This window comes from Notolabrus celidotus, chromosome 19, assembly GCF_009762535.1.
Source record: "Notolabrus celidotus isolate fNotCel1 chromosome 19, fNotCel1.pri, whole genome shotgun sequence".
Classification (NCBI taxonomy): domain Eukaryota; kingdom Metazoa; phylum Chordata; class Actinopteri; order Labriformes; family Labridae; genus Notolabrus; species Notolabrus celidotus.
The window spans coordinates 5,200,767-5,212,955 of record NC_048290.1 but is presented as its reverse complement, the minus strand read 5'-3'; the positions used below and the strand labels follow the sequence as shown (position 1 = coordinate 5,212,955).

Genomic DNA, 12,189 nt, shown 5'->3' with positions numbered 1-12,189 from the left:
TCTTTCTGGCGAATACCTTTCATGCAAATAACTGAAGGGATGTGTTTCGACTTAATTAAAGATGACAGTTAAACTGCACATTCATGCCACGAGTATGCGCAAAATCTTGAAGTTATTTTAGTGTTTTCAGCAAAACCGTGAGACTTTCTTTCCTTCGTGTGAGAAGAGTGAAGAAAATCTGAGCATATCTGAGACAGACATCGAAGAGTCTTCCAGGAGACACAGGAAAATGAAAAAAATGCAGGCAGAGAAACACTTGGCAGCTTTTTAAAAATTGACTCCTTTTCCTCCCTCCCCTCTCCCTGTCTGTCTCTCTCTGGGCTTGGAAGCACTTGAATACAAAGTTCAGTGGCTTGTAGCCGCTTGTGTGTAATGACTTCTGACAGCAGTGGAGACAAACTGAAGAGCACGTCTGTCTCTGCATGAGCATTTACAAATCTACTCCCGGGAACCGCATTCCAATTCTGGAAACACTATTATACGCAAGTCGCCATGAACAACTGCATCTACAGGATGCATATCCGGAGGTACCAGTTTTGAAGTAAATGGAGGACATGACTGGAAAAGAAAACTGGCCTCATATTCCTCTCTAAAACAATCTGAGAAGTTTGCTACCAGAGTAAAGAATCACAGTGATGTATTGAAGTAATTTAAGAGGTACAGTTTGGGGGAGAGCAGCAGCTGCTGGCTCCATCATACAGAGCTGCTGCTGGCTCAACTGAATCTGGCCGTTGTTCTTATCTGGCTGCCATCCAACGCTGATGGGATTTGGGCTCTGCTATGCATTATGAACTGCTTCTGCAAAGTTAAGTGAAAGTGTTGGCAGGGTGTGTGTGCTATAGATCCTGAAAGGGAGAGATTGTAAGCCATATGCTACAGAAAGTGTGCCTCCACAAAGGGTCAAAACATCCTGAGTTTGCACAAAAGTTTGAAACAGGAGTGACAAAACCAACATACTTCCCTCTATTACCCTGGAATTTGGCTCATTAGTTAAATGCATGTATGGCTGTTTTCACATATGCACAAAATCCTTGCATGAAATATTCACCCTTACTTTTTCCTGCCAGCCACCTGGTGACATTTCCACAAGAAATCAGACTGACCAATGTGAGAACACAGCACAGAATATTCAGGGATATTTACAGCTAGAAAATGGACAGGAGTGATGCGATTATATAATGTGGTGCAAACCTGGAGGGGAATGTAACTGGGTGGATAAAAACATCCAAGATTGAAGAGAGAGAGAATCATTTTCAATATGAGAACAGCAAAGTCTGCACATCTGTCCGTTCGCACCAAGCATTGAGATAAACACCAAAACTGGCATCAGAGTTAAGGTCTCTGTTGTCAAGTCCTGCCTTCTGGGGCCTTGTTTGTATGAGAATGGCTCCATCAAAAAAGAAAAATCTCTTCCCTTTGGATTTAAAAAAAATTCTGCCTTCATATGACCGTGTTGTGAAAACGCCTAGCATGCACACAGATCCTCAAAAACAGACTGAAAATGCAGAAATGTGTACACCAGGTCAGAAGTTTGCAGTATAATGAAACACCACTGAGGAACACCACATGCCTACACATAAAGGCTTCAACCTCTTCAAAAAAAGAGGTTAATGCCATCCACATAGTCTCAGTGAAAAGCCCTTTATGACTATTAGTATACCTTGTGCAGAAAAACCAACTCATTCTGCAGTTTGAGACTGCATGGCCCATCCTGTTTTGATTGGCATCTGCCTGCCTCTGCACAAAACAACAGCACATGTGATATTAAGCATGCTGTAAATATTAAGTTTGAGTCATCCACTGAGGAGGGGGCATAAGCCTTCCATCTGAAATCAATTATTTCAGTTGGTCTTTGGATGTTGAGTCACAAAATGCTTTGCACTCCACAGTATAGTCAGAAGTTAGCATTTCAATGCAATGCAATGCTAGCTGAAATGCCCCATCCTTACTACATTTATATCATGGAGCAGATCTAGACACACACTATTTGACATATTGTTTACAGAGACATAACTTCAGTCAGTATTAAGCATCACTTGATAAAAGTGGAAAGGAAAAACTTTCTCTTAACAGGCAGAATCCTCAAACAGAACCAGACTCCTTGATGAACAGCATTCTGCCGGCTGGGCTAGAAAATGTAGCGTTGATCATCAAATGACTCCAAAAAAAACGTATGCAGATGAAAAATTGTCGTCATATGTCCAGGACAACTGTACACTGCAAAAACTCAAAATCTTACCAAGTGAAATTGTCTCATTTGTAGTCAAAATGTCTTCTCCCACTTGATTTAAGATACATTTATTTAACAAGTAACATTTGAGCAAGATAGAAGGACTTGTTTTAAGACATCTTAAATATCTTGTTAAGTCAAGCAATCTTGAAATGATCTTGTTTTTATTTGTAATTTAGAAGAAACAAGGTTTATTTTACATTTCAGACATTTTTCAAGCTGAGATCTTATTTGTAGAAGACGGGTAATCTTGATTTAAGACAAACCCTTTACTTGATTTAAGTAAATGCATTCTATTGGAGAATCTATCAGAAAACAGCAAAGAATGAAAAAAAAAGTAAAGTTGTTTTTTTTAAGGGTGGGTTTCAGTTTTCAGGCACTGTTTCTTCTAAATCAGATAAAATTATACATCCTCAAACTACATGCACAAAATGAAACACCTCCTTTAGAGCATAGCTGGCTTATCCTAAAAAAACAACATGACTAAATATTAGTATATCCAGCTCACTATGAGAAGACATTATATCTCAAAATGCTCAAATTAAACTTTGTCATCTTATTTCAAGTACAAGATGGTCTTAAACCTAGAGAAGTGCTGCTATAATACAACTCACATTAAAGGCACTATGAGGAGTTTTTCACCAGCTGAGAAACAGACTGAAACCAACACTGATGCCTCTTTATGACCATCAAAAGCAAACAAAACCATAAACAACAACACTGATATCTTCTCTGTTGTCATTTTTAATGCCTTAAACCACTCAGAGGGGGGTAGGTGTCAGACCACATGATTGACATTTAGCTTTGGAAACACCCTTTTTCTGGTGTTTTCATGGCAAATAATCACATTGAGTGATAAACCTGACTGTTAAAAGACAGCAGGGTGAGGTTTTTGTTGAAAACACTACTTTTGCATGTACAGAACAAGAGATAAGCTGTATCATTTTGTCCACAATGGGGCGCCAAAATTGATATAAATCAAAAGTTCCTCACAGCAGCTTTAAGGTGAATGAATCTCAAAGAAGAAGTTGACATAAAATGTATTAGTGCAAAAATACTAGTTGTTAGCATTCCTGTCTTATTCTGAGACACTAAGCTTTAAAATACTGGGAAAATATTACTTAAAATAAGTTTTCCCTGCAAATTTTAAGATCACAGTTTTCTAAATATTACATCTTATTCTAAGAAATCTTACCAAGCACATTTTCACTTGTTCTATTGGCAGATCTTTTTGCATATTTCATGGTAAAAGTACCTTGAAATATGATTTTAGGAGGGGCATTTTTTCCAGTTTAAGGCTAATGCTAATGCTATGTGTAAACAGGTAAACAGCTGCTGTGCGCCCAGTTCAAACTCAATATCAGGTTGTTTTACAGAAACTTAATTGACTCTTTTCTGACACTTCTAGATGCTACCCAATGTTTACTTTAGAACCTAACTTACATAGTTAGAGGGCTATTGTGTATTTGGGTTCCAGTAACTTTAAGTACTGTCCTTGTCCTTTATTGATCTGGTCTCATGTCTTGTTCCTTGTAGTTAATGGAGACCCTTGAGCAGCTCACCATTTGGGCTTTCTCTAACCTCCTCTTTGATGTTGCCATAAATTGAGTCTGCAGTCGCCCTGTTGCTCTGGTATGCCAGCTGGTTGAGGTGAAGGGAGGAGGGGGGTGAGGTAAGTGTGGGTTGTTTGGCTAAGAAACTCCTCTGCTCTTGTCTTGACTCCTCTCTAATCTCTCTAATTGGAATCAGGGGGGCTTGAGGGGCCCCCGAGAGCTGCCAGATCTTTGTGGTCATGGTGTGGTGAAGTGACGGGGTCAGAAGAACAAAGTTGTCCGAATGACTGAGTGGTTTGGATTTCTGGTCTTTCTTCCGCTGGCTCAAAGGTCCCAGTGGGTCCCTTGTGATGATGTTTGTTTACAGTTTTTTATCCTCAGACTGTTTTCCTCAGGAAGTGTTGTCTTTACCAAAAGGTTAAGTGCATGGTTACAACTATTTCACACCATTTGTGGCATGAAACAGCGCAGCATCTGCAGCAAAAATACACCAAATGTCCTTTCCTCTTCCTCTACCGTGTTCATTTGATGCTTCTTAAGCTACAAATCCTAACATCGTAACTCCTCAGCCCCTCATGTCTTCATTGGTGTGTGCCAATGTGTCAGTGCTGTGTTCATGGTGTGCGATATCACAGCTGGGCAACCATGGCTGGTTATGTTTCATGGTGTAAAAGTGTAAGACAGCAGCTCTGCGTGTGTTATTATAACAGCTGTCATCTGTGACGGCAGGGTGGCAACATAAGCCAGTGTTTTCCATAGAAACTGTGCCTCATTAGTGACGGCCCACGATGCAGGGAGGAGCTATATTTGCAGAGTAAGACCACAGACGTTGAAACATATTATTATATTTAAAATATATATATTAAATCAGATATATAAAACCTAGAGCAAGCATAATTCATACTCTTAGTAAGGAATTCTGAGGGAATATCTGGGGTCATGCTCACCCTGTCAGGGTTGTAATTCATATAGCTCACTATACATTATCACACTTATGCTACCAACCAAAATCATGAACATGTTGACATAAAATACTGATTTGAAGATGATTTGAAGCTATCCACAACCCTCAAAAGCACCATAATGACTTTAAGTAAGGAGCAATTATGCCAATTAGAACTACTCTTACGTTTTTGCCACAGTGTCAATAGGCAGAGGTGAAATGTGCTGGACTCATTTGATATGACGTGTGTTGGGTTGTCCCTGGCTTTGGTTTTGCCACTTAGAATTAATCACTGCTGTTATGAGGTTTGACCAATCAGAATCAGGTATAAAACACAACCCAGTGCTAACTGTTGGTAAAGGATAATGAACAAAAATGACCATCATTGCCAAAAACAGCTGAATAACAAATGTTTACATTACTGTATGTAAAGACAGCAAAGCTACAACATTACATTAAGGCAATCCTCTTAATGAAACACTACCTTTATGATATTAAAAGTACTTAAAGCAAGAAATAACTTCTGGAAAAGCATTTTCCTACACAATCAAAATATGTCCATGAGAGTATTTGAGTTTTTAAGCTCACTCGCCTCAAATCTTACATGCATAAAACCCTTTATTATCAAAATTAGAACATTAGAACATTAACGACTTTTAAATCCAGTCTTTAAAACGTATTTTTACTCCTCTGCTTTTAACCCAGCATGAGAGTTGTGTGGTCTCTGTCTCTGTCTGCTCTTTTATTTGATTTTTATTTGCTCCTACTGTGTTTTTATTCTAATTATTTGTTTTATAATTCTTTTTAAAGTGTTTTATTTGTTTTATCATGATTCTTTTATTTTATTCAAATTTTATTTTCTGATAGTGTTTTATATTCTGTGTGTTTTAACCTGCTTTACCTCACTGTGCAGCACTTTTCTAAACTTTGTTTTTTTAAATATGCTATATAAATAATGATATAATAATAATATATACAATAATAATCTGTCTCTAGGTCTCTCTGTATGTCCTATCTGTTTTTTTGTTTTGTCTTTTATATATTGTCATGCCACCTCTGTTGCCTTCTCACCCAGGTCTTTATTGCAAATGAGAATTGGTTCTCAATTAACTCACCTGGTTAAATAAAGGTTAAATAAAAATAAAGAAATAAAGTGGATTGGAAATTAGGAGATTTTTAACTAATCTTTAATTTTTAAAACATCATGCACCCCCTACCCCCCTTATAAATAAATAAAACTGTTCCTCTATCATTTAGAGTAGTATTCTAACATTACCTCTTATATGTATGTAATGTAATGTTAAAACTACCTCTGCTACTCACCATTGCACTATTATCATATTATTTTAGTCTGTGCATATTAGTCATGCCTTTTTGTTGTTCTTTGTATTTATTGCTGATGTTATTATTAATATATTTTATTTTTATTTGTATTATATTTTATTTGTATTTGTATGCCTTATTATGCCTTGTACAAAGAGAGCACAGTTTACCAAAGTCAAATTCCTTGTGTGTTCAAGCATACCTGGCCAATAAAGCTGATTCTGATTCACATTCTGATATATTTTATACCCCAGGTTTGTTAGATTTTACATTTACCAGCTGTTTACCAAACCAATCTACTGCCACAGCAAAGATACTACTGATATGATAGAAACTACAAACTCCATGCCATATGAATTACTAATAATCATTTCAAATCTCGTTTTTCTTCACCAAATGATTTCAAGAACCGTTGCAGAAACTTTTCCTCTACCTCAGTTTAAAAACAACAGCCTGCGTCACTGCCTGCGCGTGACGACATCATCACAACAGTTTATTGGACCAATCAGAAGTGATGTTTCAGTAACCTAACCAGCCCATCACACTACGGACTTCATCACAAAGTTGCTGCAGTCCTGGAGGAGGATGCGCGGTGACTGTGAAGCTGACGGCTGACCTTTACGCACACGGATTTATTGCGTTATTCTGAGAGGAGTTTGGGAAATAACTCCTTCTGTTGTTTGTTCTAGTTTTTTGGGGGGGAACTGTGGGTCGTTCATGTGTGCGTGCCGACCGACGTGTCCACGTGAAGCTTTTAAAAACGACCCGGGACTGAGCTGAACTGGGAACTCTTTTTCTAATCAGCTGAAACTTTTTGATTTGCAAATTATGGACATCCTAAGTGAGCCGGTTCATACTTTGTGGTGCATTCAAGACTTCAAATTACAAACTATGACATGATGTAAAAACCACCAGGGTGAAACCTTTGCAGAGAGTCCTGATGAATTCTAAGACTTCTTCTTCTTCCTGGAAATGGCAAATCGTGCCATACTGATGGAGCGGGTGGTGGTTCTGATATGCAGTGTATTGATCCTAATCCTCGGCTCATGTGTCGGGTCTCCAAACCACAGTCACCGGCTGGTCTGCTGGAAAGCCATCCTCAAGTGCCACGGAGAGCCGGAGTGCCATTACGCTTACGATCAATACCTGTACGCGTGCGCGTCTGTCATCAACGGGGCGCGTAAGAAGTGTCCCAGTCACTGCATATCCTCTCTGATCCAGCTCAACTTAACCCAAAGTGGTCCTGCTTTGGAGGACTGTGACTGCGCAATGGATCCGGTTTGCAGAAGCACCAAACAAGCCATCGAGCCGTGCCTGCCGCGGACCAGCACCATGGGCTGTACGGAGGCCCGGAGGCAGTGTGAGGCGGACCAGTCTTGCAGCGGTGCAATGAGGGATTATTTGTTCCACTGCAGGAAACTTTTCGGAGGGGAAAGGTGCTCGGATGGGTGCAGGAGAGTGATAGCAAACATGCGCTCCATACCCAAAGCGCAGCAGCTGGACACGTGTGTGTGTGATGGCACGGATAGGAACATTTGTGAGTATATCAAAGTCAGCATGAAAACTTTCTGCTCGGATTCTGGAGACAGATTCGCGGGAAGTGGATTCTCAGACTCTGAGGAGGACTCAGAGGATGATTACATCGATCAGGAGGATTATCAATACGTGGAAAACTCAAGTGACTCCTTACTTTGTCAGACTGTGCTCACCTTCCTTACCACCATTTTGGTTTTAACGAGATTAATATGAAGGCTGATGCATTTGAGTGCAGCAAGAGAGTCAGTTGCCTTGTGAATTAATTACATGGAAATCTAACTTGAATCCTCATTTGGTGCTTTTAAACTTACTTTTCTGCTGCAGATCTGCACAAACCCCACACAATCATCATGCAAGTTACCTTCTAGTGCTCAGATCAGAATACATGTTGGATTTAAAGTCCTTTTTTCTGAAAAGTTGCTGCTCTTAGGGCAGGAATCACATCAGAATGTGCCCTTGAGTAAAATGTGGGACGTGGTTTTCTCCAGATCTGTGGTAAATTACACCAGTATCATGTTTACATCATGCAAATTCAGATTTCAAATCAAATTGTGTTGCTTGTCGGGTATATATGTAGTTTTAAAGGGCTGCCACAAAGTGAATCAACAGAATTCACACGAGGATTTGTTGATCAAGTTGAACTTTGATTTGGGGCTTTTAGATCCAACTGCTTTCTACTGATCTGCACAAATCCACGAAGTCATCATGTCAAAATCATGCAAGTTACCTTCTAATGCTCAGATCAGAATATATGTTGCATTTAAAGTCCTATTTTCTGAAGAGTTGCTGCTCTTAAGGCAGGAATCCCATCAGAATGTGCCCTTGAGTAAAATGTGGGACGTGATTTTCTCCAGATCTGTATTAAATTAAACCATTATCATGTTTACATCATGCAAATTCAGATTTCAAATCAAATCATGTTGCTTGTTGGGTATATATGTAGTTTTAAAGGGCTGCCACAAAGTGTTGCACTGTGAATCAACAGAATTCACATGAGGATTTGTTGATCAAGTTGAACTATGATTTGGGGCTTTTTCGATCCAACTGCTTTCTACTGATCTGCACAAATCCACTAAGTCATCATGTCAAAATCACACAAGTAAATTTTGGGGATCAGATTAGTGGTTTATATAGATTTTTAAGTATATTTTTTGAGAAAATGCTGCAAAGTACTAGTGATTCCAAAGTGAATCAATAGAATCACATCAGAATCTGTCCTCAATGAAAATTTGGATGGTTTAGTTTGATATTGTGTGACTGATGCGCACAAATCCACACAAATCCTTATGTTTCCTTCATCAGTGATACTTTCTGAGAACTTACAGCCTCTTTAGTTAGAAAGGAAGTTGCAGTGTAAATCAACAGGAATCTACGGAAGCCCAAAATGGACATTCATCCATCCATATTATTTACTCTGTTTTTGGTTTGAAACAAGCATTTGTCATTTTTTTGTTTGGATCTTGACTTATTTGGGGTGTATCTCGAGCAAACAAAAACAAAGCTGGTCATTCCTCTATAACAGATTCTCTTCTTTCTGGTAATTGACACATTTCTGGCAATGTGGGGAACTGAACAGTTGTCTGGTCACTTTTGTGGAAGGCTAATGTTTCTGTTTGTTTTGGTCTTTTGCAACTCTGGAGATGGGAGTTATGTCCATCGGATATTAAGTCAAGATTTCAAGGAAACAACTTAAAGTGACTCATTAACACTGGAAACAGAGTAAACGGATGGGCGGATGCATGCCTGCTTAAGGCGTCTGGATAAATCACATCTAAATCAACCTTGAACTAAAAGTTTGAACTCTTTGTTTCCAACAGTTCTACTCAAACTCACACCATGGTTGTAGAAAACGGATAAAAAATGAAGGTTGAAGCATCAGATCAATGTCATATTTCAGTTTTGTTGTCATCTGGAAATGCTACAGGAGCCTATTTTTTGTATATGCCAGCTATATAAAGTTAAATTGTACAGTATATTGTATAATAGACATGTTTTTGTAAAAATATTTGTGTATAAGAGAAGAGATTTGCACTGTATCAGTAGTTGAGTTACCCTGTTTTACTGCCTGAAGACTATAGAAGGAGGACAAATGTTCAAAGTGCCTAAAAGTCTGTTTTTCATCCACCATGATGTGACCATATCAGAGGTATGCTGTGAAAGCTAAGTCATTTTTCTTCCACCAGCTGTACGCAGACTCCCTCCACAACCCCCTCATTAAAAAAACCAAAGTTTTTGTAAGCCTCTGAAACGTGTCTAAGTTCCCAGAGCATTAAAAAATAACACGACTGAAACCAGATCGCTCTAAAAAAGAGTGACACACTTGACCTTATAAACACGGATGTTTGTGTAAAGTATGAAGTGTTAATTCTTGGTAACTGTTAAAACAGACGACAGAGAGGTAAGACTCTACGTCTCGGGGGATTCACAGCACCATTTGGGTAAAAGAAAAAAAAAAGCACTCGTCCAGTTTGTTTATGTTCACTCCATGTGTTTGTTCCAAGTCCTTACGAAGACACACTGAGAAAACAAATGTCAGTGTGGTCGGGTGATGGGGGACATGAAGGGCCCTGTATGAACACAATCGTCTGAATGTACAAGCACATCAAATAAAAGAGTTTTTAAAGTGATTCATTTGGAAGTTGTGTGGCTCTGTCTTAAACTTTTCATCTTAAGTTTATTTTAGTTTTGTTTTTTGTAAAGTTAATTTAATGATTATGTTGAGACAGTACAAGTACAACCATGACTGTGTAAGTATGTTCTGGTTAAGCACACTGTAGAAATCTTAAAAACAAACTCAGCACCAAGAAACAAGCTAATGAAACATTAGCTGTAGCTGTGCTAGCCTGCTCTGTCAATGTCTTGAAGAACATCCGAGAAACCAAGACATGTTTTTATGAAACTGCTACACTTTTAGTATTTACTTGACTTAAATGATCTTAACTTTAAACTACTAAAAGTTAAATACAGCCTTAAAATGTTCCATGGCTTAAAAAGACTCACAGCTGAAGTTTAGCTAGCTTAAAGTACGGTAGCACTCTACTAGCACTGCTGTCTTCATAGGTGAATACCTTGAAGAAGAAGAAAGTGGTAGACTTTTTAGAGCTGGTTAATTATTTTTTATGAGATTATCAGATTGATTCAGACTGGTGTGTTTCCCAACACCACATCCAAAGCTGCATTGAGAGCATTTCTGTACTTCCAGAGATAAGCTGTGAATCATAGATATACGTAAAAACACATGAACTTGAGCTTATTGCGTCAATACAGTGGTGAGTGATGTTAGCCGTTGTGTTTATTTGCAGGCTGTGCATTTATTTTCAAGTCTTATACGTTAGCCGCCTGCTAACGAAACAACAAACAACACTGTGCTCATGATCTGATATTCAGAATGATATTTGATCTTCAGTACCTGATCAGTTGGGGGCGGGAGGTATACAAGGTATACAAAGAGTGTGAGTGGGGTTGAGTATTTTTTGTTGACCGCCACCGTCATTGTCATTAACATCATTTATTGCAATCTTTTTTTGGTATTGATTTATTTTGAGTGTTAGTTAATAAATAGAAAACTTACTTGGGACTTTGATTTTTGATTAATGGCAAGACGTGTCACAAGCATGACCCCATTTAGTCTCTGCTGCACCTTTCAATCTGGGCCGCTTCAATATTCTTAATTATTGTATATCTTTATTGTTGTATACTTCATCCAGTTTCAATTAGCGCTTTGTTTCCATGTGCCTTCCTAAGGCAGGTATATGTTGATAATATATATATATTTAATTTCTACCAAGTCAGATCCATTTAATTCTGCTAAATACGACACACTGTACCTTTAATGCAGGTGGGTTATTCCATTCTTACTTACTTTTTGTTTGTAATATTCATTTAGCCAAATGTTAACTGATCTGCACCAAGTGTCAGTACTCTAACCTGGTTTTAAGTCTTGATTTCTTACCTGCTAATAAGTCACAATTAAGGGGTTCTTCATTGTTACTTATTAGCAGGTAAGACCTCAACAACAACCTTTATATAATTTATTTAAGTTGATTTAACCTTTATTCAACCAGGTTAGTCATTAAGAACAAATTCTTATTTCCAGTGATGACCTGGCACAAGGCACAGCCTTTTGAGGGGTAAAGGGTCAGGGATAACAGTAATGATAAAAAAAAACACATGGGTATAAACTTAGCATAGTTGTTGCAAATCAAGCAGTAAATGCTCTGGATTTTATATTTTAACACTCTGCAAATGAGCTAACAGTTATTAGATAAGGTGTATATAATAGTTATTTTCAAAGATCAGCCATAGAAGCAATACTGCTGGATTCATGTGTCAGTTACTTGCCAGTGTTATGAGTCAGTCAGCTCTGTGCACTTACTAAAAGACAAGTAGTGTCCCCTCCTGCACTTGTGATAATAGGTCTTGAAACCATTGATGGCCGCCATGTTGCTTTTCACTGGAGAAAGAGATGGGCCCTCCAGCCCATTGATTGGAGGAGAAGTCGAGTGGCACCTCTATTATGGAGATCCAAAACACACAATGGTGCAGCGGCACAATGTGGGGGCACTTCATTCACTCTTTTTCCTCGCTGTCACCTCTTTTCAGGG

The 12,189-nt window shown here is 38.5% G+C and overlaps 1 protein-coding gene across 1 annotated transcript; it reads left to right on the top strand.

The window, feature by feature from the left end:
- The first annotated feature begins 6,610 nt into the window (after positions 1–6,610).
- On the top strand, positions 6,611–10,212 carry gas1b (growth arrest-specific 1b). Its single transcript, XM_034709009.1, has one exon. The coding sequence runs from the start codon at positions 7,022–7,024 to the stop codon at positions 7,796–7,798; it is 777 nt and encodes a 258-aa protein (XP_034564900.1). The 5' UTR covers positions 6,611–7,021; the 3' UTR covers positions 7,799–10,212.
- Positions 10,213–12,189: the final 1,977 nt, after the last annotated feature.